At 36.6% G+C, this 23,876-nt stretch overlaps 1 protein-coding gene across 6 annotated transcripts in view; it reads right to left on the bottom strand.

Moving 5' to 3' along the window:
- The window catches only part of COBLL1 (cordon-bleu WH2 repeat protein like 1), an 81,131-nt gene that overhangs the window by 10,037 nt on the left and 47,218 nt on the right, over positions 1 to 23,876 (bottom strand). For 3 of the 6 annotated variants that reach the window (XM_040561288.1, XM_040561285.1, XM_040561290.1), the window contains exons 3-10: positions 20,256 to 20,457; positions 19,125 to 19,353; positions 17,419 to 17,457; positions 16,436 to 16,533; positions 16,074 to 16,313; positions 7,554 to 7,695; positions 6,953 to 7,021; positions 1,252 to 1,519 (exon numbers count right to left, since the gene is read on the bottom strand). In XM_040561288.1, coding sequence (XP_040417222.1) covers positions 1,252 to 1,519; positions 6,953 to 7,021; positions 7,554 to 7,695; positions 16,074 to 16,313; positions 16,436 to 16,533; positions 17,419 to 17,457; positions 19,125 to 19,353; positions 20,256 to 20,457 — 1,287 coding nt within the window. The remainder of the gene's footprint in view (positions 1 to 1,251; positions 1,520 to 6,952; positions 7,022 to 7,553; positions 7,696 to 16,073; positions 16,314 to 16,435; positions 16,534 to 17,418; positions 17,458 to 19,124; positions 19,354 to 20,255; positions 20,458 to 23,876) is intronic. The other 3 variants (XM_040561289.1, XM_040561286.1, XM_040561287.1) reach the window with 2 other exon arrangements.

The following is a 23,876-nucleotide window of genomic DNA, read 5'->3' as shown; positions in this document are numbered from 1 at the left end:
AGAAACAATGCCAGAGAAACCCTACTCCTCATTTTCAACACTGTAGTATTTCATGAAGAAAAGGATTTCCAAACTCTGAAGTTACAGCACAGTGCATAGGTAGGTGATGCTCAGCAGTATTATAGGCAACAAAAGGCCTATACAAGTTAGTTGCAGGGTGGGAGTGAGGAAGTATCCCCTGGACAACTGGCCAAACTGGCCCAATAATTCAGGTCTCGATAATCTGCAAGAACTTAAAAATAACATTTGGCAGATCCACCAGCTTAGTTCCTCACAGAGCAGACACACCCAAGCAATTTGTGCAGTATTTCTCAGGACAGAACATCAAAGATTTTTGCAAAGCCCCACTTGGCACTGAACTCACAAAAAGACCCTAGAAATACAAGTCAAAGCTCTCTGTGTTACCTTCAAAGTTCTTGGCTACTATAGCATTCACGCATTTTGGCCTCGGTACAGTAACTCAAACAGTTCTTTCAATTTAAATTAGGAACAGTAGCCAGTTCAGTTGCCCCAAGGAAAAACAGAAATAGTGAATTACATTAACGCAGTGGGACTTCTCTGGACAATCAACATTCATTTCAAGCAGGCACTAACTCATGTTGGGAACCTGCTGAGTCAGGTAGTTTAACAAACATGCTGAAGGGCAAAGTTACAACATCACCAGAAGGGAAAATGAGTGGTTAAGGAAAGTAATGTGTTAATTCTTGTTTGTCCTGAGAGCAGACAGATCAAGACAGGTCAAGACAACTGGCTAACATATTAAGAAAGCAAATCAAATTGTAGAAAAACAGGTAACAGATAAACAATAGAAGCATGCCTAGAAGAACCTAAATGACCAATATACCTGTTTTCCCCCCAACTGTAAGAATGATCTTGTAAATTTTCTTTAAATTAACCAAATCACATTTCCCGCCCCTCTTCTCCCCCACTTCCCCCCCAGCACACTGCACTGCTCTAGTAATTATGTTGGAAACTTTAGAGATGGGTTCAGCTTTTCTGGGATCTGGATGTTTTAGTAGTAAGGAAAGGAAGGCTTAAACAGAATACCCAGCAGAACACTGTCATTTTTGTTGAAAGGCTTCATGAATTACTGTGTCCAGAAGAGTGCTACAATGAAAGTTAAGCATATTAAGCTCATTCCTCTCTCACAATTCTCTATTCTGTGCTCCACAATGAAACAGCACTCTATATTTTATTTGCCTCCCCCATTCCCTCCCCAGTGCTCCTTTCTTTGTCACAAAGCGTACTTACTTGCCATCTGTGCTCATATTTTCTTGTTTTTCTTCCTTGAAGCTTTGTGAGTTGTCTACAGAAACAGTGCCAGGAACAAGAGCTGATGAAGCAGGATCATTTTTTTCAGTTTCCAATTGTACCTCAGTAAAGCTGAAGGCTGCAGTAACCTCTCCTGTCCTGAGAGAGGTATCCGTACTTTCACTTTCCTCTCCCTGTTGCACACTCATCTCTTCCTTTTCATCAATTTCTTCCAGGCTGTATTCTGTGGTCCTTACACCTACACTCAGAGAACGAAAGAAAGAAAGAAAAAACCACCAACCCACAAATATCAGTTCAGGGTGTAGATACAAAGGGACTGTGAAGTCAGACTAAGTAGTTTGAAGAAGGAAAATTGAGACTTTTCATAATTCAGGGGTTGGGGTGGTAAGGACTCATTCAGTTTTAATTTCACAGTATTTTCTAGTTCTTTCCAATTCTCTTTTTACATGAAAATATGCTTATCGCCATGCTACTGTCCATCTGTTTCTGCATCTGTAACTACTGCATAATGTTGTCTTTTGTTTAATCCAAGCACTGAATTAGTATAGATCAAAATATATTTAACAATGTCATAAGCCCAAATTTCATGGAGGTAGAGAGTTTATTTTCCCAAGAGTTTTTACAATTTCCATTGCCTCTCTAATGAGGCTTAGAATAAATGATTCCATTAGATCAGAGTATGTTAGAGACCAAATCTCAGCGTAGTCCATGTTTTGAACAAGACTGCTCACCAATATCAAAATTTTCTCACAATCATCCCAAGGGTATTAAAACATAGTTAGATGTGTCTTGTGCACTGCCCTGTGTTACAGTAGAAGTACACAAAAAAAATAAAAAAAATACATGTTAATCTATTAAAATAACAAATTTTTCAGCCAAAGCATAGTTACAAAGGTTTAGTTAACTGGTTTAGGACACATATAAGCCAGTGTACCTACAGTTAGACTAATAAACCCACTTATTTTTCCAGAGACACTAACTGTCTCTGTCTTTACTTTCATGCCAGGAATCTTCCTATAACAAGATGTTGATTCACATATTTCAAATATTAGTAAGTGCACCATACAATTTATCTCTTGGCTTTGCAACTTGCATTCTACAACACCAAGAACACCACATAATTCCATCTATATAGTAAAATGTGGTGCCATGGAAAGTTACTGAAAACAGAGCCATATAAGCAGTGGACTATGCCTGACCTGAAGAAGGTATTCCTGTTAGCTTCGCATGCACCAATACCTATTAGGTACACGCAATTGGCGTTTTAGACTCTTCAGTAAAAGTTGTATCAATAAATTTCAAAGTGTGAAACAACCTTACACAAAGGCAAAGAATGATAACAAAATACCACCTTGAAGTAAGCATATGTCTACAGAAGTACTGTTATAGAAATATAGCAGAGAACTCTATGAGACTTGGAGAAAGCCTCAATTAAGAATAGAAATTTTGCTTTTTCCCGTAGGGTCATTAGTATAGAGTTCAGTAATACAGTTGCAGAACAAATACAAAAGCTAAACATTTTACTATTTAATTCTAGTTAGTTTTTTATATTGCTCTCTAGTACTAATGCGTGGCAGTTGCAGATTCAGCAACATGATCAACACGTGTCACAGTGCTGAATGCAGAGGTGATCTAGATGCCCACAGAAAAAGGAGCAAGACTGCAGAATGGTGCAGATGAACTCTTTCCATGCCACTTAAACACACGCATACAAATATGCCATGCTGATAGCAAAGAGATTCCTCAAGTAAGGTCCTTCTCTTCCTTCCACCTCCCCCCTCAATCTCCATTTGGGGTAAAATCATACAAGCTGCCTAATACTTTGGAAAGGATTTTAGTGATCGAATGCTGGCAAACATCAAATCTGCTGAGACTATTGCACGATCTGTAACTGACTTTCAAGATCACATCATTTACACAGATGACAACTACTATTCTTGAAAATGAGTGAACACTATTACAGTTGACAAGTGGCCTTGCGGTATCTCCATCCCACAGATGCCATGAGCCTGAGCCACCAACAGCCAGAGGAACGAAGACTAAGACCTTCAGTCTAATACTCTGTGGAAACCTGAATTATACAACAAAGCACAGTCAGGCCTTCTGATGAGACAAACAGAAACATTGCTATGTAGCTATGGCTTTGTGCCCAGCCACTGCAGTCATCTCTGTCACTTTTCCTCTGGAGAAATATAATGACTAAGTTGTACACTAAGTTTCTACTCCTATACTGATGGGATGGGAAGTTAGCTTGGGTTGGTAGGAAACACTGCTGACTTTCCTCCTACACAAAAGTCCACCCTTTCTGTGCTAGAAACACTTCCAAGCTTGGACTAGACTAACCTGAACTACAAATGTATGATTCCAAACAAACAAATCTCACACTTTGTAAACAGTGCTCTACTGTATTTATCAGCAGAACACCAAACTTGCTTAGGATTAGTTTCAACTAGCGGTTTTTAATCTGTGACTGTTACTACCAGACCTGGGCCACCAGTGCTACTGCAGAAAAAGTGTGAATGACTTTGATACATAAACAACGTGTAACAGCCATTCTTCATTTACATCACCAAGAGGAACAGTTCAGATCTTTTGACTTGTTTCTAAACCCCCCCATGTAGAGTTTTTATAAGCAACATGTCACTAGGAATTCCTTAGGGCAACACTGGCTACATATTGCACCCTAATTGCCTATACACTCTATATGTAAATACATATAGAATATAAGCTATATTTTTGTCTGTGTGTAATTTATCCTTCATGAACATTAGCTACTGAGTTTCAAATAGTTATAAAAGAACGTTGTTAAAACCTACAGGGCAACACTGTGAAGAAATGACTTATGACTGATAAGCCAACTGCAAGTGTCCTTTGAGTCAGTAAGAATACTCTGCACGACAGACAATAGGCTGACACTGCTTTCTGAGTCTTTATGCTTGTAAATACCAAAGCCAAAAAGCCTGACTACATCATGTAAATCTGTCAGGATTTTTACGCTGCCCTATACTCCTTAAAAAGGTTTTAAGGAGATTCTGTAACCACGATGATGATATCAAGGGATTTATTTAATGGGAAGTTATTGAAAAGAAAAAAGCTACAGATTTTTAATTCATTTCACCCTTTTCCCTAGGAAAAAAAAAAAGACTGAACATTAATTAAGCTTTGGGAAGGGGAACAAAAATCATAATTGAGGATAAATTGTTGTTTATAATCCCAAATGTTCAAATTAATTCTCTTTCAATGTTTATTCTAGTTGATGTATGCCTTCAAATCACTTTTGTCAAGGTACAGTCTGTTTTCACAATGGAAATGTTGCCTATTCAAAAGTACATAGCATAGTTCCAATTAATGTACATGGCTCTACTAGTTATGAATTACTAAGACACCAAATATTTATTGAATGATTGTAATGGTTCATTATAGGGCAGAAGGTAGCACTATATTCACAGCTTAAAAATTTATTTACTTATTTGCTAAAGGAGCAATGCATAACAGAATTGCTTTGGGAATGCCAATCACAGCTGACCAAAAACTTCGTGCTTCTAGAAGCCTGATACTCAAAGCAGTATTAATCCAAATGGAAGGAAATACATTAACATGTAATGTTAAAATTATGTCCAATTTAACAATTACATACATACTGAAATATTTTACCTTATCTATAGAAAACAGTGCCCAAGTTTGATGCATAATTTTCAGACTAGGAATAAGACAAGTATAGTGAAATTGATTTTGCTGCCGGTGAATACCGGCTCTCAAAGCATGATAGACTTTGCTAAGAGGACACTTTATAAACAGGCCTCTGGATGGTTTCAGAGATGCCACCAGAGAGCAGCAGCATCCCGGGGGTGGGGGAGGTGGAACGGGACAGGACAATGAGTCTGTGTTATGTGACATCTCTCTACACTGAGAAAAACCACACTGCATGACATGGTCAACAAAGGACATTGCAAGAATGCAAGACAACATCGCAAGCAGAACTACAGAATGAAAACTGTCACTAACCACAGAGATAAATCCCAGGGCTCAACACAGACTGTTCTAAACCCAGTAAGGATGATTATTTTTTTTCTATTTCTTTCCATTACAGATTAAAATATTTAATCACAAAAATTAAATACCTCAAGCAGATGTTACTAAATCTACAGAAAAGTGAATGAGGTATTTCTATGAAGCTCAGAGCTTTTACCTACGCTTTTCAGAGCTTTTATCTACGCAATACTCAAGACATTACAGTGATGGGAAATGCAGGAATTCTATCAATCTACAATCTTAAGATAGAAACAAGGTCAAGAAAAAAAAAGCTTGATATTAAATCATAGCACGGTAACTTTGCTTTTCATCTTAGACCCATCACATGGAAAAGAACACAGTTTTCAACACAGAAAATTAAGCACTAATAAATATCATTAAGAATGATTCACTTAGAATTAGAAGTGACTACCCTTCTTCATCTGCTACAACAACTAGGAAAAGTTAATGTCTTCATCATATCTTGAACATCAGACTGCACAATGTAGGTTAATACTTCCTATCTATTAAGAATATTTTATTCTTCCAAAGACTTTTCTCATTATTGTTTGTATTAAAAGTCTTTTCTGGCAATTTACATAAGTTGCCCTACACACAAATTGAGACCAAATCTACTTATTACAGATCTTTGTGGTTTTTTTTTCCCCTTTGCCAGAGATCTAAGGTAGCAGATGACATGTTCTATTCTTGGGGTGCATTTGCTTGTTTGCTTTTACCATTCCAACCAATTTGACTGGCATCTCCAATTAACTACCTGGAAAACTAATGTTTTAGAGTTTCTGTCAACTAGCAGAGTAACTGTGTGTTTAGCCTCATACACTGCTCATGACATTCCATGTGATTAGTTTTTTATGTTCCTCATCCTTAGTGAAATACACTGACGAGTGATTTTTCCAGACTACACTGGTACTGATTATTCTAAAAGCTTTTGCAAATTTTAAGACTCCTAGATGTTGTATCTTGTATCTGAACCCTACAGTCAGAAACTTACCAACAGCAGTACTTAACAGTACAAACAGGAGAACTTTAGGACTTTAAAATAAGAAGTAGCGTTCAGCAGCTATAGAACTGTATTTTATTTTAAACAGCTATACATTTATATACTACATTTTTTCCGTAGCACCCAATAAGTCACTTAAATTATAACCAATATTCACGCATACTATTTATGTTTATATTTACAACTTATGTTTCAAAGGCTGTTCCAATGCAACCAGGCACAGATTTGCTGCTACCCCTAAGTTATGCAGGTCAAGGGCAGCACAAAAGTGGGTTCTGAAAACAAGACTGGGCTTTGGCTTTTGAAAGGTCTGTTATAAGACATACGAAAGCCACTGAAGTTCAAGCTTGTTCTTGCCTCGTCTCATTGGGGGGAAAGAGGGAAACAGGGATATTGTTTAGTTTCTTAAAATGTGAAGCACAGAAAACAATAGAAAATATATTGTACATGTTTCTGTAGACAGTGAAGATAAAATATCTGTATTTTAGAAAGCTTTATTTGTACTTCAGTGGAAAAGGTAATTGATTTGAGTCACTAAAATCAGTCCTATACTTAAGACACACCTACAGTATAATAATTTATTACTATGAATTTATGGCAGTTTACTATGAAGCAGATTTTACCAATGTATTTGGAAAAAAAACCAACCTGTTTCAGACAGCATTTCAGTGGCTCTTTCTTCCACTTTAGCAGGGGTTGATTCTGTTGACTCTGTTACTGCAAAAAGTCAAGTAATAAGCTTTTTTGTGAGAAGTATTACCTCTCAATTTCTACACCAGTGAAAAATCCAGATAAAATGTTGTGATCTGACTGACTGGGGAGTTCCTCAAGAAATATACCTTCTCTTAAGCAACCACTGCTTGACACATTTCTCAGATATTTTTAATATCAACTGTTAGGTACTTTTCAACCTGAGAGAAATGAGTTTTTGATCAAACAGAGGAATTATAAAATAATTATATAAAACCCTTCCTCTATATTATTCTTCTCATTCCGTATCCTATTAATTCCCCTCTAACTATAGCTAGCTTTATATTATTTTTTATTTCCTGATCTTCATGCCCTAAAACTTGCCTTTTTCACACAACATGAACCAACCTCAAAGTAGCATTACCAATCCCTATAATCTGAAGATGTTTGGCATACACAATTTTTAAAGTCCTTATCTCATAGGGTGGTATTTCTTTCATGTTTAGCCAAATTGCCATATTTTCTGTTGCCTCCCAATTAAAGAGTATAAAAAGATTACCAGTCTCATTACTGCTTTCACTTTGATCTTCTGGTGTTCTAGAGGGTGGTGAGGGTGCTTTGCGCTTCATCCTCCGTAAAGAGCTCACAGAAGCTGTGTCACTGAGTGGCAGAGAACCTTTTCTTACTAATCCTGGAGGGGCCTAAGAAGGGAGACAGGGCAGGAAAAAGATTATTAGCAATTAAAGCCAACAAAATAGCTCTAGTAATTATTCTCCGAAAGTATATATATTTGTGCAGGAGAGTGTCTACCTATTACCAAATGTATTATGTTTCTTGTCTTAATTCTTACAATTAAAAAATATATAGAGTTTCTAGAGTAATTGAATATATTCACAGAGGTCCAAGACACAGCAGCAAATTGGTTGTTATATGTAGTAACAGAGAATTTGCATTCTTTATGCCTTAAGGCCATTCTACAAAACCCAAATAAATCTTCTCTAAAAGTAGCTAAAATCACTGTGGAAAAAAGCTTCAGCTACAGGCAACTGAAATGACACGACACGTTTCCTTCAACAACATTCCTAATTGGATTGCATATGTAATGATTAGGATTTTGCTTCTCTACTCAAAATACTTGGATTTTTATAGAAATTCTTATAATGCCGTCTTTCAAAATTTATATTGGAAAGGACAACTGTCTTACAATAGCTATTCATATTTAATTGTAATAAATTGTAACAACAATAATTCTAATACCCACTGATGCTAAATTGCAATAACGCTCTCATATTATTGCAGCAGAAGACAATTGATTTCTTAATGCACAAATAATCAAAAGCATTTAAAAAAATGGACACAGGTTACCTTATAGAACACCAGATGAACACAGTTCATATGATATAGCAGCCCAACTGCATTTTAAATTAATAGGTATACATATATATATATATATATATTCCAACTCCAAAAGATGGCAGCTGTAAAATTGCTGAAGAAACCTTGAATTTCAAAATCTATTTGAATGATGACATTCAGGACCCTAGCAGTAAAGTGTACTTTGGCACTGGACACAGCTACCTATTTCTGTAATAATTATGATCTAGTCTACTCAACAATATAATAGAATCCAGAGATGATGTTCATTGCTTGCTAGAAGGATCCACACAGGAAATAGATGTGGAGATCATCTTCAGAGAATTTTTGTGCTTTAATTAACTAGACCACTTCACAAAGCAGACCATCAGGTAACAGAGGTGACATAAATACATCTACAATTCTGTTTCACTGATGATCCTTTCAAAAACATCACTGACAACAGAACTGTTGACCGTGCTAATATCCAGGGAATAAAATACTTCTCTATCAGGCTACCACTGAAAAAGAAATACACACTTACAGCAAGGAGGATATTAAGGACAAAAAGCTAGAGTATTTGGTTCTACATAAAGTTATCAAGAAAATTACAAGAGAAAAGATATTAGCACAAGTTGTCTGTGGAGCAGTGTTTGGCAGCACCTGTTAGATCTCAGCAGAATACCTGAATGAATGACCGGGAATAGTGAAAAGCATCCCCTGAGCTACCCTGGGGATGCTCGGTCATCTGTTACGTTACATCCCACCTCAGTGTCAGGTGTGACGGATCCCTTAGATACTCTGCTTGCACTGCAAGAAGCAGCAATGTCCAAAATGTTCACACAATTCTTCTACCAGTGATTTTAATGCCAAAGCAAGTAACTTACACCTTTTACAGGAAAGGGGGGCTCCGTGTTTTAAGGAGAAAAACAAAGCACAAGGTGAAATGTTCTTACAAACAGCAGAGGATATGGACATACCACTCCACTCCTAATTAAAAATACTTGCATGCTTGAATACTTTTTAACAAGTCAGATCCTGGATTAAAACTTCACACAACAAAATCACTTTACACATTAATAGTTTCTCATTCACAGTTCCCAAACAGTTTTAAAAGAAAGTGAATTAATAGTATTCAGCATCTGAATTTTTGCAGGATGGAATGTCACATAAAATATTACTTCCACAGATGAGGTTGGTTTTTTTGTTTTGTTTTTTTAAAAATCGTCAAATCGTCTTCCTTCTTGCTGCTGGGCAGTCCCATTTTTCTCCTTTCCATTCTGCACAGCGACACTGCTTCTCTGTTCAAAGTTCTGCACCCTCATCTGCTTTGCACAGACTCCCTCAGCTGACTTGGCTGGCATGGCATTCTGCGCATACTCGCTCAGCTAAACAGATGTCACCAGAGTTCCCTCCTGCACAGAAAGAGTGTGTGTAGGGGGGGGGAATAATGTTCTCAGCGTAAGAGCACAAATGCTACTAGAAGATTTTTATAAGCCTTTCTACTGCCCTTTGCATCCAAAGAAACAAACGATTTGCAAAGAGATTTTGAGAAAGTACTAAATGTTCCAGTTAAGGTTCAAGTGTTGAACAGATTTTCTCAGGAATTATTCAACACATGAATATTAAGAGCTTTCAAATCCTAACAAAGGCTGTAATGTGAAAATAGTACTTTAAACAGATGGAAAAAAAAAATGTTATTAAGACATATCTGACAAAGTTTTGGAATATACATCTGGGTGTTCGTGTGTTATACCAACTGCCAATGATAACCAGTGCTTTACCAGTTGCACTTAAATAAAAATTCACATTAGAATCCCTGAAATAATCAACTGTGCTTGTTCAGAAACAACAGCGAACACTTTTGTCGTAACTTTCACAACACATGCGGAAGTTCCACTTTTCACACTGTAATCCTTCCCCATCCTGGAACAAACAAGTGGGGACACAAAGCTTTTTAGCCTCGGATGCATACAGACAGATGTGTACAGCACCAAATCCCACACCAGCCCAAGCTGACAGTTACAGGGACTAGTGATTCCCAAGTTCCAGCCTCTGTAAGCTATAGCAGATGTGGTGCCAGACCCTTCTAAGCATTTCAAAAAAGCAAAAGGTAGTTAATTAAGCCACAGCAATTTTACAGCTGGAATGGAAGAAAAAACACCAGTATTTGGGAAAGAATGTAGTGGAACATTTCAGTGTGCGTACTTCACAAAAAGGGTCACTATATATTTATTTTCATATCACCAGTACCTCTTTTGCTCCACAGATAACTAAGTGTAACAGAGGCTCTGCAGTGGAACAGGATAACAAAGCATGTTGTTAACCATCCTGTTAGTGTTTCTTTTCTCCCTTCATGCAAGCATACAATTTTAATAGGGGAAAAACAAACAAACCCACCCACCCAGAAAAACATTGTATTTGCTCTTACAATGCTTAATCCACTCAATTTCTGTTACATGACTTAAGCTCCCCAAAACACTTCAACTTAGCCGAAGTACTATGGAGAAACCAATGTACCTCTGACCATTCAGAAAGAAAGGACATACAGAAAATATCGAGAAAAAAAATCAGCTGATAGTATTCTGTCCCCAAACCCAATACTACTATTCTCTTCTACAATTTTTCCTAAATCATGTACAACTTCCTCTAAATTGTTTACTTGCCAGTACAAGAAATAGGAAAAAAAGTGAAGAAGGTTATACGTCTGGTATATTGGAAAATATGATGCACATAGTGTCCACCATCAATTCTGAATTATATCTGAATGGTATCAAATAATCTTCACGCAAACTTCAGTGAGAGCCAACAGGCAGTGCTGAACATTTCATCTCACAGGTAACACTGGCTCTATTCAAGATCCCCCCAGGTTCACCACGGTGCTCACTGTACCGTTGCCCGACTTCTCCTTCAAAGAGCTATCAAGCTTCAGGCAACTGAGCCTCTGGTGTAACTTCTGAAGTATGGAACTCATTCTTCTCAGCAATCTTCCAAGTTGATCCATGACAGTGACTAATGCATCTTTTTCAGAAACACTTTATGGTTTAGTTGCTTCCTAACCCTCCTATCTTCCTCCATCTTCTCTTGCTTTTCTAAGGGGTAGACTAGAAATTTCAATTTCTTTGGGAGTTACAGTTGAGTAAATAAAAGCAAGCTGTATTTCTACACTTGAGAAGTTTAATCCATCATTTTAAACTGTAGATGTTCTGACTAAAAATCTCTATTTAATTGTTCCCACCGAAGCACAGTTTATGTACACTTCTTTACAAAAACTGAAAGCAGCGTATGGAGACAAACATTCATGAAGAAAAGATATGAAGGTATCATAGTCTAGTTTTTATAAATAAAGCATTCAGAAGAACAATGGCAGTGGCATTTTGGATATAATCAAATGTTTTTCTTTTAAAGAAACATTATTACTGGAAAACTGCATCTACTTCTATGAAAACTGAGGCTATATATACTGCATTATACATTACCACTTTCTGAAAACCCTTGAGAGTCCTCTCTACTTTCAAGTGTTTTTAAACTCGCTAGCTCTAAATGCACTTCTGGCAAGAGCCATCTTGCCCAAAATTAGAACTAACAAATAAGTGAGGGATTTTCCATCTGATTTAATACAGAAATTTATTGGACAAACATGGTATTTAAACTGTACTAGTCATCTTCTGCATCTTTCAAAGAATAAACAAATCATGCTATAAAATAACTTGTAAAAGTCACACCCTCACAGCCATCATACTAATTTCTCACCTAAAAATAGGAGCTATCTTCAAAACCTAATTCCATAATCATTCTGAAATTAAGACAAAAAATCCAACTCTCATACCAGAATGTAACTGTTCATACAAAGAGAAAGCAGTTTCTTTCTTAAGGGAAGGGATGAAGCTGTAGGAGGTAAATGTTAAAACCCTTTTTCATATTGTGAGAAATTGGACTACAATAGACTGTGAGCTTGAAGACAACAGTGAGAACACTGTTCCCTTAAAGTTGGTTCGTTTCAGTGTTGTCTGATGTTACTACTTTGGCATGTTTCTGTCAAAACCAAGCAAACAGTTTATCCAGGCAAAATTGATATTTCACTTTGTCTTCCTTGTGGATGTTACAAAAGAGTTTTGTCCATAATAAGGCACATGCAGAAGGTCATCCTGGTCCAGAGAAGAACTGAAGTATCCAGTTTGCCAAATAATCTGAAGGCTTCAGAACTAAGGCATTCTTAAAAGCAATATGATTTGCAATTAAATGCTTTGAGTAATACAGAAGCAGATAAAAAGTAACCCCTTAAAAAATTATATTCTAAGTTTTGTAAATTCATATAATGGGACACTGTAAAACTCCCATTACTCATGTAATGTAACAATAAAACTCCCAGACACACTAAAGAGCCTAGCAAACACACCAGTCAGTCTAAAGAGCAACCTGAACCACTTTAAATTACAGCAGCTGGATGCACATTTTCAACAGTGGGGAACACAAGAGCAAATTTCTATATTATTTACAGTCAAATAATCGTAGTCTAGTGTGACCATTGTACTTTCTGCATTACTGAGAAATGAATTGGACTAAAATGGTACTATTTGGTCACTTAGGCTTGAGAAACTATTGATGCACATGCTACAGCTGAAAAATGCTGTGCAACTATCAAGACTGACTTTATTCTCCAAAGCTTACATGTCTCGTTTCAAATTCTGTATTTAGGATATAAATTCATGGGCTAAAGACTAATTCTTACCGTGCAGTTAAATAGTGCCCAATCTCATTTATAAAGCTGCAAATCCTACAGATGACATTTTATTTAAATAAAACAATTTTACATTGTCCCTCACCTAACACTATGTTTTTAAGGGAACTGTCCTTTATTTTACAGTTAAATGAAACCAGAAGCTAGAGGTTCCTTTTTGTTTGTTTTAGAGACTTCAGTGGAAGCTCTGAGAAACAAGCTTCCGAACCTTCCCCTTGCCAACATTACTCAGGTAGCACTCAATCTCACAGCCAAACAAGTATCTTTTGGTGGGTTTATGTTAGTCAGGTAGGCCTATCACATTTTTTCTGTTCTCCCAATTATGCACACATGGTTTTGAAAAACCAAGACATTCATTCACCCATGTGAAACAGAAAAGTCTAGGAGGGATAGGACCTCTGGACATCATTCAGTCCAACCCTCTGTTGAAAGCAGTGTCTTAGATTAGATTATTACAGGAGCCTGCCAAGGCATGTCTTCATTATTTCCAGTAAGGGACCTTCTATCACTTCTCTGAAAAACCTATTCCAACAATAAATTGTTTTCACAATGAAGAATTTTCTTCTTATACCTGAATGGAACTTCCTCTGAAGCAACTAATGCCTGTAGGCCCTCATCCTGTCACCAAGCAAGAGAATACCTCTACATTCCCTACAATATCTTCTGAGCATCAGAACAGTGCGATTAGATCCTATCTGAGCCTTAATTCCAGATGGTTGTGATCTCCCTGAATGGTGGTTCTTCTGGCATACTTACCTCTCTCCTCCCAGTTTGGTGTCAACTGCAAGTTTGTTGAGGGTGCATTCAACTGCATTATCCGGGTTGTTTATAATGATATTTAACAGTATTAGACATACTATCAGCTCCTCAGGAGCCACACCACACCACCAGTCTGGCTGAACCATTAACCATTTGGGGTGTTTAGTAGGTTTTCATCCTACCTTGAGTTTCTTCTGTCTAATCCATACCTTACCGATTTGTTAAAAAAATACAAACAGCGTTGCTGACAACTGAGTTGAGGTGGAGGTAAGCGATCCCGTCCCTCGGCCTTGTGCTTGCTACTAACATACAAGCCTTCATGTTATTCTTGAAACCTCTTGTCACTCCAAGCTCCAGACTTGCCTTTACATTCCTGTCTAAATCTAGGTATGTCCAATAAGCTTTTCTGCATTGCTCTTTAGGAATTGTTCTGTCCCCTTTCCCCATCCCTCACATTTTTGCACTTGAGCTCTATCAGCAGCTCTGTTTAACCAGGATGGTTTATTTTTATGCCTGCTCCTTTTCCCACATAGGAGAATGGACCACTTTTGTGCTGCAGGGAGGCTGTCTCTGAAAATCTCTCAGCACTCCTCCAGAGCAGCTTTGTCCTCCAAGGAAGTCTCCCATTGGATACTTCCTAAGTGCTCCCTGATCAAGTTAAGCAATATGTACTATTGCAGTCCAAATCAATTCACTAGATGATATTTAATGGAAAACAGATATTAAAAAGACAAAATATTTTACATGAATTAATCCAATTCAAAGTGCGCAGCAAATACTAACTCACATTTAGGTCCCAAGCTCTGCATTATCTGATAAACTACTGTGCAATCAAATTAGAATTAAACAGGAATAATCTCAAAAGAAAAAAAAAAACAAAAAGCCACATGCCAAAAGCTTCAAAAGTTATGAAAAATAGTAGTATAAAATTGATTAAAGTTAAATTTTTGTGTATATTTTCTATGTGGACTTCTGTCCTTTTTTCAAGAGGTATTCAACTTCAGTCAAATCACTTTAGATGAATAAGAAATGTCAGTATAAAATAATAAAACTAAGCAATTTTGTTGAGTGACAGATCCTAGCCCAGCAGTCATACATTACTGTTAGACATAATAGGATATTAATCATTTAAAGTATGTTGACATTAATAAATTATTTTCAAAAAATTTGAATTCAATTAAAAGACAAACATGATGAAGTAAAAAAAAGAATCATGATTTTTTTTTTCTCCAACGTTCCTTTTATTAAAATACAGAAAGAAACCTTTGTCTCCTAATAATAAAGCTTTTCAGCAGGACACAATATACAAATTCAGAACTTCTGTTAAACAGTGCTCTCTTGTGGTTCTGTGCATCAATGAAAGAGCAAATCAACATATAAAGATATAGACAGAGTTTCAAATTTCTCATCTCTAAATCTAACACAAAATTAATTCCTCAGCCTGGAATTTCATTTAGTTCTGCATTTTATCTTTTTAGCATGCCAATAACCTCATTTATTAAAGACCACCTTTAGATTCTGGATTCAAATCAAAATATGAAATTTTTAAAGAGTTTCAATTTGTAATGACAATTTTAACCTTGATCTTTATTTGGAATTCACAATTGACAACATTGGAACTACCTTGCACAATGCATCTACTCTTTTCCCAAATTCTGTTGGCAGAATTTCTGCAGTGCACTGTGTATATGGGTAACAAATATGTATCCAGCACCTCAAAGCTTCAATCAAGTACATCCCTGTTTCGTTAAAATAAAACCTCACTTTAACTTGCTGGAAGCACAAGAATCTTAAGATTCTTTTCCAGGATTTCCTCTTTTTCTAGTAATGTAATAAACAAACTACTCTTTATCATATACAACTGAAACATTAAAAGTGACACGTAAAACTAAAACATCAATTATGAGACAGAGTGAAGTAAGGCAACGTTCCAACATTTAAATATGTAAAGGCTATTCATCCCAAAGACCGAAAAGATCCTCACAACTTACATAAGAAGTTGGTTTTCCATTTCCAAAATACAGCAGCTACATCGCATACATGACAAAGACTAGAAGAAACGCATCTTTCAATTTCTGTAGTTATTTTCAAACTCAATTTTTTAAAAGTAAGCGCTGCACTTTTATTTACCATTTATATATCTTCTGAGGCCTAAAGTAACAAGGCTATCAAGGTTACTCCCTCAAAACTTCTTGCTTTAAAAGAAGTGAAGCAAATGTAACTAACCTGTTCATTCTTATCAAGGCTGTTAGATTTCACAGTATCAGATGCTGGTCTGGCTTGGGCTTGTGCAAGTTCCTGGGGGGCACTCTGAGAATTTGGCATAGGTGGTAAAGGAGCTCTCCGCTTCTTTGGCATTTCAGACGGCAAAGTGTTTGAGTCATACTGCTTGCTAACAGTGTTGGATCTTGTGGTAAATGTTGGCCTTGGCTTGCTCATTAATGGAGTTGCTGGGGCACTGGCAGCCTTGAGATTCAGGGGGAAGACAAAAATAAGTTACTTATACTTTCCAGAAAACAATCAACAGTAATGACAGCTCAATGTGAATAAGTTCATAGAAGATTTTCTTATATCAAGTTACATCTTACTTGTTCTCTTTTTTTCTTGCTTCGCTGAAAAAAGCTGAAAAACCCTTTGTTTTCTTTCTCTTTTAGAACATCTGAGTTTTCAGATACTTGGTAGGCATCTAAAATAGGAAACAATAGTTCTAGATGTTATTTATTGCACAGATTATTTCTCCTGTATTCTTACTTTTTCCACTGTCTGTCATAAGCCTTCTGGAAGGATATACAAAGCACACCATAAATCACTTACATTAATAGTTTTTCTAAAAGCTGTAAAATGAACAGGTTTCCTACCATCAGTGTTCATCCCCTCTTTCTCAGGGCTCAGAATAGCTGAGTTTCAGCTGCTATTAATACCCCCAGCACTTAACCCAACCCATCCCACTTGTCATATGTTATGGTTCATATGACAAAGGCCATAGGAGGGAAAAGAGCATCAGTCTGAAGAGACTTCTTCAGTTCACAATTCCCAACAGCTTAAATACATAGCAAAGCATGAAGTGGGGCAGGTCAGGTACAAGCATGCACATGGTATGACTACGGAGAAACATCACTGAAAGACCTGATACGTGCTGCACGCACAACTGGCATGCAGTCATGGTAAAGATAACCACATCTTGCAGAAGTTATCCTCCTTACATGGTCTTAACTCATGCAGACAATTTGTAAATATAGATGTTGTGTCTCTAATTTTCACTAGATTTAATTTTCTTAAAGAAATCTCATTGAATGCAAATGCAATAACCAACAGAAAGCAGCAGCAAGACCACTGTGGGACTAGGATCAATATAAGCACGACTATAAATGTAATTAATCAAAATAAAACCATACAAAAATACTTTATATACAGCTAAGTATATCCATTTGTGTATTAACTTTTCTTAATATGCATTTATGATAGGACAGAGATAATTGCTCCTGTGACAGTTAAGCAGATGTTATAATAGAAGAGGATGGTAATATCATGTAAGTGCTACAATTTCACTGCAGATTTCAGTAAAGCCTACCTTGCAAAGATGGTAAGTTTAAATCCACTGGTGATGTGGCTACAGAAAGACAAAAAAGAAAGACAAAGTCTCAATCTGAATCAAGGATGTTGTTAGAAGTTACAAACACAGAAAGCCAAGCTGAAACTTCAAGGTTAGGAAAAATAATTGAAGAAAAAGAATATGTATCTTTACCACCCAATGCTAAAATACCACATAAGAGTGAGCCTGAAGACATGCAACCACAGACTGGAATCTCAGATAGAGGTTCCATTTACATTTCTAAAGAGGAAGACTAGAATATAAAATAGTTTGCTCTGTAAATTTTGGATTGTCCGTAACTTGGAAAATGGAAAAGGAACATATAATGAAAATATAATCTGAGTACAATACAATTTAAATTTAAAGTCTGTTATATGGCACAACTCACTATTTACTTTCATGAAGAAAGCTGAAAATTCAGAGCTTAGAAGTTGTCTACAAAATGGAACCGCTGAACTAGTTTGCATTGAATGAACTGTAGCACATCTAGATTTCCTAGTTGGGCATAGCCTTGTAGAAAGTGTGTATTCCCTTGTATTCTCTCCTATGGATTTTTGGCTGTTACTTGATTCAAATGACACATGGTTCACACGCTGTGCAAAAGGCAGCTCTGCCAGTCAGTGGAAGACAGCAGTAGCCAGATAATAAACAAGACAATTCAGTATGGTTGTGTGTAGTCTAAGTAACATGTTTAGGCAAGAAAAAAAAAAATAAAAAAATAAAATTCAGTGATAAAAAATATTTCATTTTTGTTTTCTCCATGGGAAAAGAGCATATTTTCCAAACCTGACATTCTCTGGTTGTTCAAGACAATTGCCCTTTGTGAAGTAGTTGAGAGAACTTTTGAAACCAAAGGATAAGGTTATCATATCTAAGGGGGCACAGTTAGAGCAGAAAAGAAAACCAAGGACAAAAATAGAACAGTGGTCCAGAATAGGAATGAGTCTGTTATTAGTACATTCAATACTGGGGCAAAAATTTCCTGTGAAAAATGCCTGAAATTAAACAAAACACATTGTATAGAATTTTTAATCAGAGTGTATTAAGCCCTTCATTATAGAGATAGGCTTACAGCTAAAGTTAAAACCATGATAGGATGTCTGCACAAATATAGGCAAGTTAGCTAACAGCGCCCCTGCTAGACCATAGTTACAAAGATAATTATTACTCCTTCTCAATCTATACATGAAATTAACAGATACAAATATTACACAGGAAAGCACTATTCAAAATAGTCTAATATTTCAGAATTTTAAAGCAAAACCATATATCTATGGTGTTTCTGTTCTTCTCAGCTCATCATGATCCTATGCGGCTTCTATGAGCTACAGGAAGTACAGAACTATTGGTCTTTTTGAGAAGGGGCAGGGGAAGGAAAGCGATTGTTTTTAAATGTTGCTTTGTACTGAGCCACCTTTGCTGTTACCCACTTTGTTAAAAAAATAAAACCTTTATGTAACATTTCTTAATAGAGTTACAGCTACACTTTTTTAAGTTTGAATTTTGTGGAAGATCAGTGAAATACATACCGAATTGCTTGAAATTAATTTCTTCACATGTTAAAAGCAAAAACAAAACACCACCACCAAAAAACTACTCACACCAAAGCAAAAAGTATACTTTATTGAAATACTGAGTAGCTATCTTTTTTATTAGATCAATTTACAGAAGTTATCTTATCTTACCTCGACTGATATCCATGGCATATAATTCTCTTAGTCCAAGGTCATTAAGAGATTTTGTCACATCAAGGGCTTCTTGAGACTGGTAATTCTTCAGCAACACAGTGTGTGAAGGATCAAACTCACATTTACTACAGATAATTGGTATGAGTTCTTGAAGGGGTGAATGCGGACTAACTCTTACTACTGTCTTCTGTGTCTTCTTGTAGTTTATCACTACCCTTACTGTTTGCTAAAGAGAAGAGAATTTCAAATAAATATCCTGCACAAATTCTGAAACCACTGGCATTTTCATAACAGCTTTACAGTAATCACAGGAATTCCCATTGGGGCCAGCTTTAATGTTACACATTTGGCAAGATTACAAGAGAAACTAAGAATTCATTTGCAATTCCCTTCTACCCAAGGAAAGGACCCATGAAACAGCCTGCTCGTCCTTTAGCATCTGTCAGTTGTCTGTCCAGCAGGGTACACACTTGGACTAGGATGCCCTACTAGGTTACATTAGGTAGCTAGAGAAAACAGCAAATGAGCCATGAGTATCTACGTGTGGGCGTAGAACAAAGGTAAAAGGGCAGCTGAAGAGCTCCCTTGGCCTTGTTTAAGTGCTTTAGATAAATTAAAAAACAACAAAACAAACACACGGCAGGTGCACAAAGGAAGAAGGAAAGATTTAGGGAACTCCCAGAAATTGCTTTAGTATTTCTAAAAGCCCCTAACTTCTTAAGGGTATATGTTAAAAAGAAAAAGAGCAGAGTAACAAAAAAAGTACAGTGCGCATATGCACAGACCACACACAGCAAAACAGATATTACAAGTTGATTTTCAATTTGCGGAAGGCTATATTCAGCCACACTTCACCTTCTGAATTCATCAGGACACTAAGGCATAGGATTTCAAATGATATTGTAATGTTTCTTTCTTTTGGTAGCAAAGATGCTTGATGCAACAAATTAGAACATATTTTTACTCTTAAGAAGTTATCTAGAACATACAGCCAAGCTTTTCACAGGGGTGCATGGTAAGAGGATGAGATACAACAGGGAAAGGTGAAACGAGGCTGAGCTACCAACTCAACTTGTTAAATACAACAGTGATTATAATATGTCAATACATTATTATTTTAGTTCTCACCTCTGGTATAACTGGAACAGGTTTCTTCTTATCCATTTGTTTTGGCTTTACAATCACCTTTTCCACTTCAAGCATTCCCACTGGTGTATTAGGTTTGAATTTAATCTGGCTATTTTCTGCTGATACCAACTCTATGGTATAACTTGAGGGATTTAACCGATACTGTGCACAGAGAAAGATCAGCAAGTCCATCATCGGCTTCCTGTAAAACAGCCATAATAGCAATTAAATAGGCTGTAAAACAAAGCATGATACTGAACATTTAACATTAAAAAACCACCACCACCACCACCGAAAATGAACCAGCTAGCACAAAAGTATACCAAGCGCTAGAACAGAGCAGGACGTTTTTGCTTGCGTGATGTGTTTCCTGAGGCCACTAGGGAGGTGTGGACTAGCCACCTCATTTGATATTTAATGGGAACTGTATCAGTGGTGACAAATGCCCTGCTATTCATTAAGAACAGTCCCCTTCCAAAGCTTGAAATTTTGATGTCTACTTTGAGGTTACAAGAAACTTTATTTTCAGAAATTCTGAGTGAGCATGAGCAATTTGGAGGAAGCAGATGAAATGAAGTTTGAGGAAGTCACCTTTTATAGATTTCGGGATCACCAAACAAGAGCCAGATGTTTAGCACAGATGAAGGGGAAGAAACTAAATCACAGTACAGTAGCTGAATGACATTTCTTGAGAAGCTGTGTGTGATGCAACAGATGTCCTTTTCATAATGAAGCAAGTCAAACTGAATTTTTCATATATGATCACTAACTGTATGTCCTTTTGTCCCACAATACAATGAAAAATATGCAAAACAACATATTAAGATAGTGAATAAATTCCAGAAGCAACTGGGAATATTCAGCCTAAAGCTGTATTTAAACAGAAATATCATAGAAGTGTTACGTAGACTGAAGGTTTGCATATTACAGCAATTAAACAGGTTATAAAATTATCTCGTCACTGGAACTGGTCATTCCTTTTATTTTATTATTTTTTTTTTTAAGAACTGGACAATCATCTGTACAGAGCATTTCATTGTGACATCCTCCACATCTCTCAGTTACAGCTACAAACATGGAAATCTATCACCTACTGTGTTTCACAAGGATATTACAAAAATAATTTAAAAGTCTGTGAAGCAGTCAAATGCTATGTTGAAAAGAATGCTGAAGTGTCTAAGTGAAAATTAATATAGGGTTTGGCTAGTATGGCTTTATCAGAAATCTTAAATTCTAGATGTAATTGCATAACAGATGGAAGTATTCTGGTAGCATAACAAAACGTGGAGATAGCATCTACAAAGAGTCAAGCTAAGCAGAATCCTAGATGATATAAAGATTGTGAATACATTTATACATTAAGTAGGAAGTTAAAACAGACTTTTCATGTGATACAGATCTGTAAAAAGAATTACCAATGACTGAAGCTTGGAAATTATTGTGAATACTTCCCCCCCCCCCAAACATAATCCATTTATACTTGTTCTTAAAGAACAGGCCATGCATCCCATAAGCAAACTGTCTCCTAATTTGTAGCAGCTGGGCTGGACTCCCTGGTGCACATGCTGATCTTCCAGTTACTTTTTTTTTTCTTCCCCTGTGGAAAGTTTCTGCTTGGTTAAATGGCAGAAGAGAATACTTGCCTCAAGAGACTAAAGCAGGAGGAAAAATAAAACCAAAAACCATGCAGAAACGATGCTCTAAAAGGTGCAAAAAACAGCTACCAAATAGTCTGAAGAGGTATAGAAGAATGTAATAAACTGCCACGCCCTCATCTAGGAGATAGATTCCCTGAGGAATACCATGAGAAATACACTGAGCACTGGAAAAACAAAACAAAAAACACCTGTTCTTTCATTTACACACTGCTAAAGGAGAGAATTTATTTCAGTTCTTCTCTCATATATCACAGCCTGCTCTGATTAGAAAGAAGAACTACTCTGTTTCTCTTACTTCTAACCCATAATAAAGCAACTGCATCTATCTCACCCTAATAAGAAAGGAAAAGGAGCTGTAAATGCAAATCATCCTGTTTCTGTATTTCACTGGAGGCAGGACAGCATGGGAAGAGGGAGCCATAGAAGACGGCAGCCAGTACTTCTAGTAGCGACCTTTCTGGCTATCAGCCTATTCAAGAAGTTACCCGTTACCGTTTTTCAGGTGTATTTTTTATAATCCAAATAGCCTTAAAAGCTGCCCTTTCTCTGGCCTTTGGTTGTAGGAGAAAGGTACAAATGCTGAGGATGACCAGGACAAGAATTCACAAGCAAAGATCACAGAAAGCTGTCCTGTGGAAATGCACTCCAGTGACAAGCACAAGTCCTCACCTTAACCAGAGTCACAAAAAGCGACAGACTGGTAAACGAGAAACGTAGCTGTTCACAAACAGCAAATGCAAATTAGTACATGAAAACAGCTATTCTCTGCAAATTTGCTTTCTATTGGTACTTCCAAAAATGTCCTGCTCAACTGGAAGATGCCAGATCACGTTCTCCAAAATGTGTAAAACTTTTTGCTAAGAAAAAGAAAATTATAAAAAATACTGGATCAAGCGTTTAAAGAAAAAAATGCAACAAGTTTCTACATGCTGCTCCAAAAATGAGGGACAAAACTTTGCTACATTAATAAAGTTGTCATTCTTACATGATCAAACGTTAGAGATGAGGTCTGCCCATCATGAGACTGATGGTAAACACAACTGAACAGACAAAATACTGTTAGCAGCCACCACAAATATTACTAGGTAGGAGTGAAAGATAAGAAAAAATTACACACAGGCAGTTTGGTTTTCTATAAATCTCTGATTACTTAAATCTAAAGATCCCTGGCCTTCCTTGCAAGTGTTTATTAAAGCTGTTCTCTAAAAAGGCACTTGTTTTGATGAAGAACAAACAAACAAATAAAAAAGCAACCAGGAAAACCCCTGAATTTGTTACCAACAAATGTAAGTACAATAGATTTTGAAAAGTAGGGCAACACAACAAAGCTGGCTATTCACTGGCTAACTACACAGAGTAAACCAACAGTTTGTTAAGAATACCCTAATGACTGAAAATACTCGAGAACGGATCAAACGGAAACTCAAAGGGCTCTAAGGAAATTCAGCAAAGCTAAGGTCTGTCTGAAACGTGTCTGAAACTGTAAAGCCATGCTACCCTGCAAAAATTATTTGATGCACCATTTCCAAATAAAATACATGTCATTATTATACTGGCTGTTGAAAACTAAATAAATCTACTGGCACACATAATTGAAACTATTTACTGCATTTAGATAAATCTTTCTCGAACTGCATTTCTTCCTTGTGGGAAAACAAACTTAAAACAATCGAGCTGCTAGATAAGAAAGTTTGTCAAGTTATTTTTGATTCTATTCTTTGGCTGCAGAAAAATCTTAAGTCCTGTGCTGTATTTAAAACCAATGAGAAGATTCAAAAATTTCACACAGAAAATGTAATTACACACAACATAATTTGACTGAGGGAGGATATATGCAACATTGCTTTCTGGCACTTTGTTCTGAGCAAAGCAAGATACAGGGTACACGGTACTCACAAGCATGGACAAAAGGACTGAAAAAAAAAGGAGAGACCTGTTGGAAGACAATTCTGACAGCCAGAAA

The sequence above is a fragment of the Cygnus olor genome, chromosome 6, assembly GCF_009769625.2.
Source record: "Cygnus olor isolate bCygOlo1 chromosome 6, bCygOlo1.pri.v2, whole genome shotgun sequence".
Taxonomy (NCBI): Eukaryota; Metazoa; Chordata; class Aves; order Anseriformes; family Anatidae; genus Cygnus; species Cygnus olor.
The sequence above is the reverse complement of the archived record's forward strand: the minus strand, read 5'-3'. Positions and strand labels throughout refer to the sequence as shown.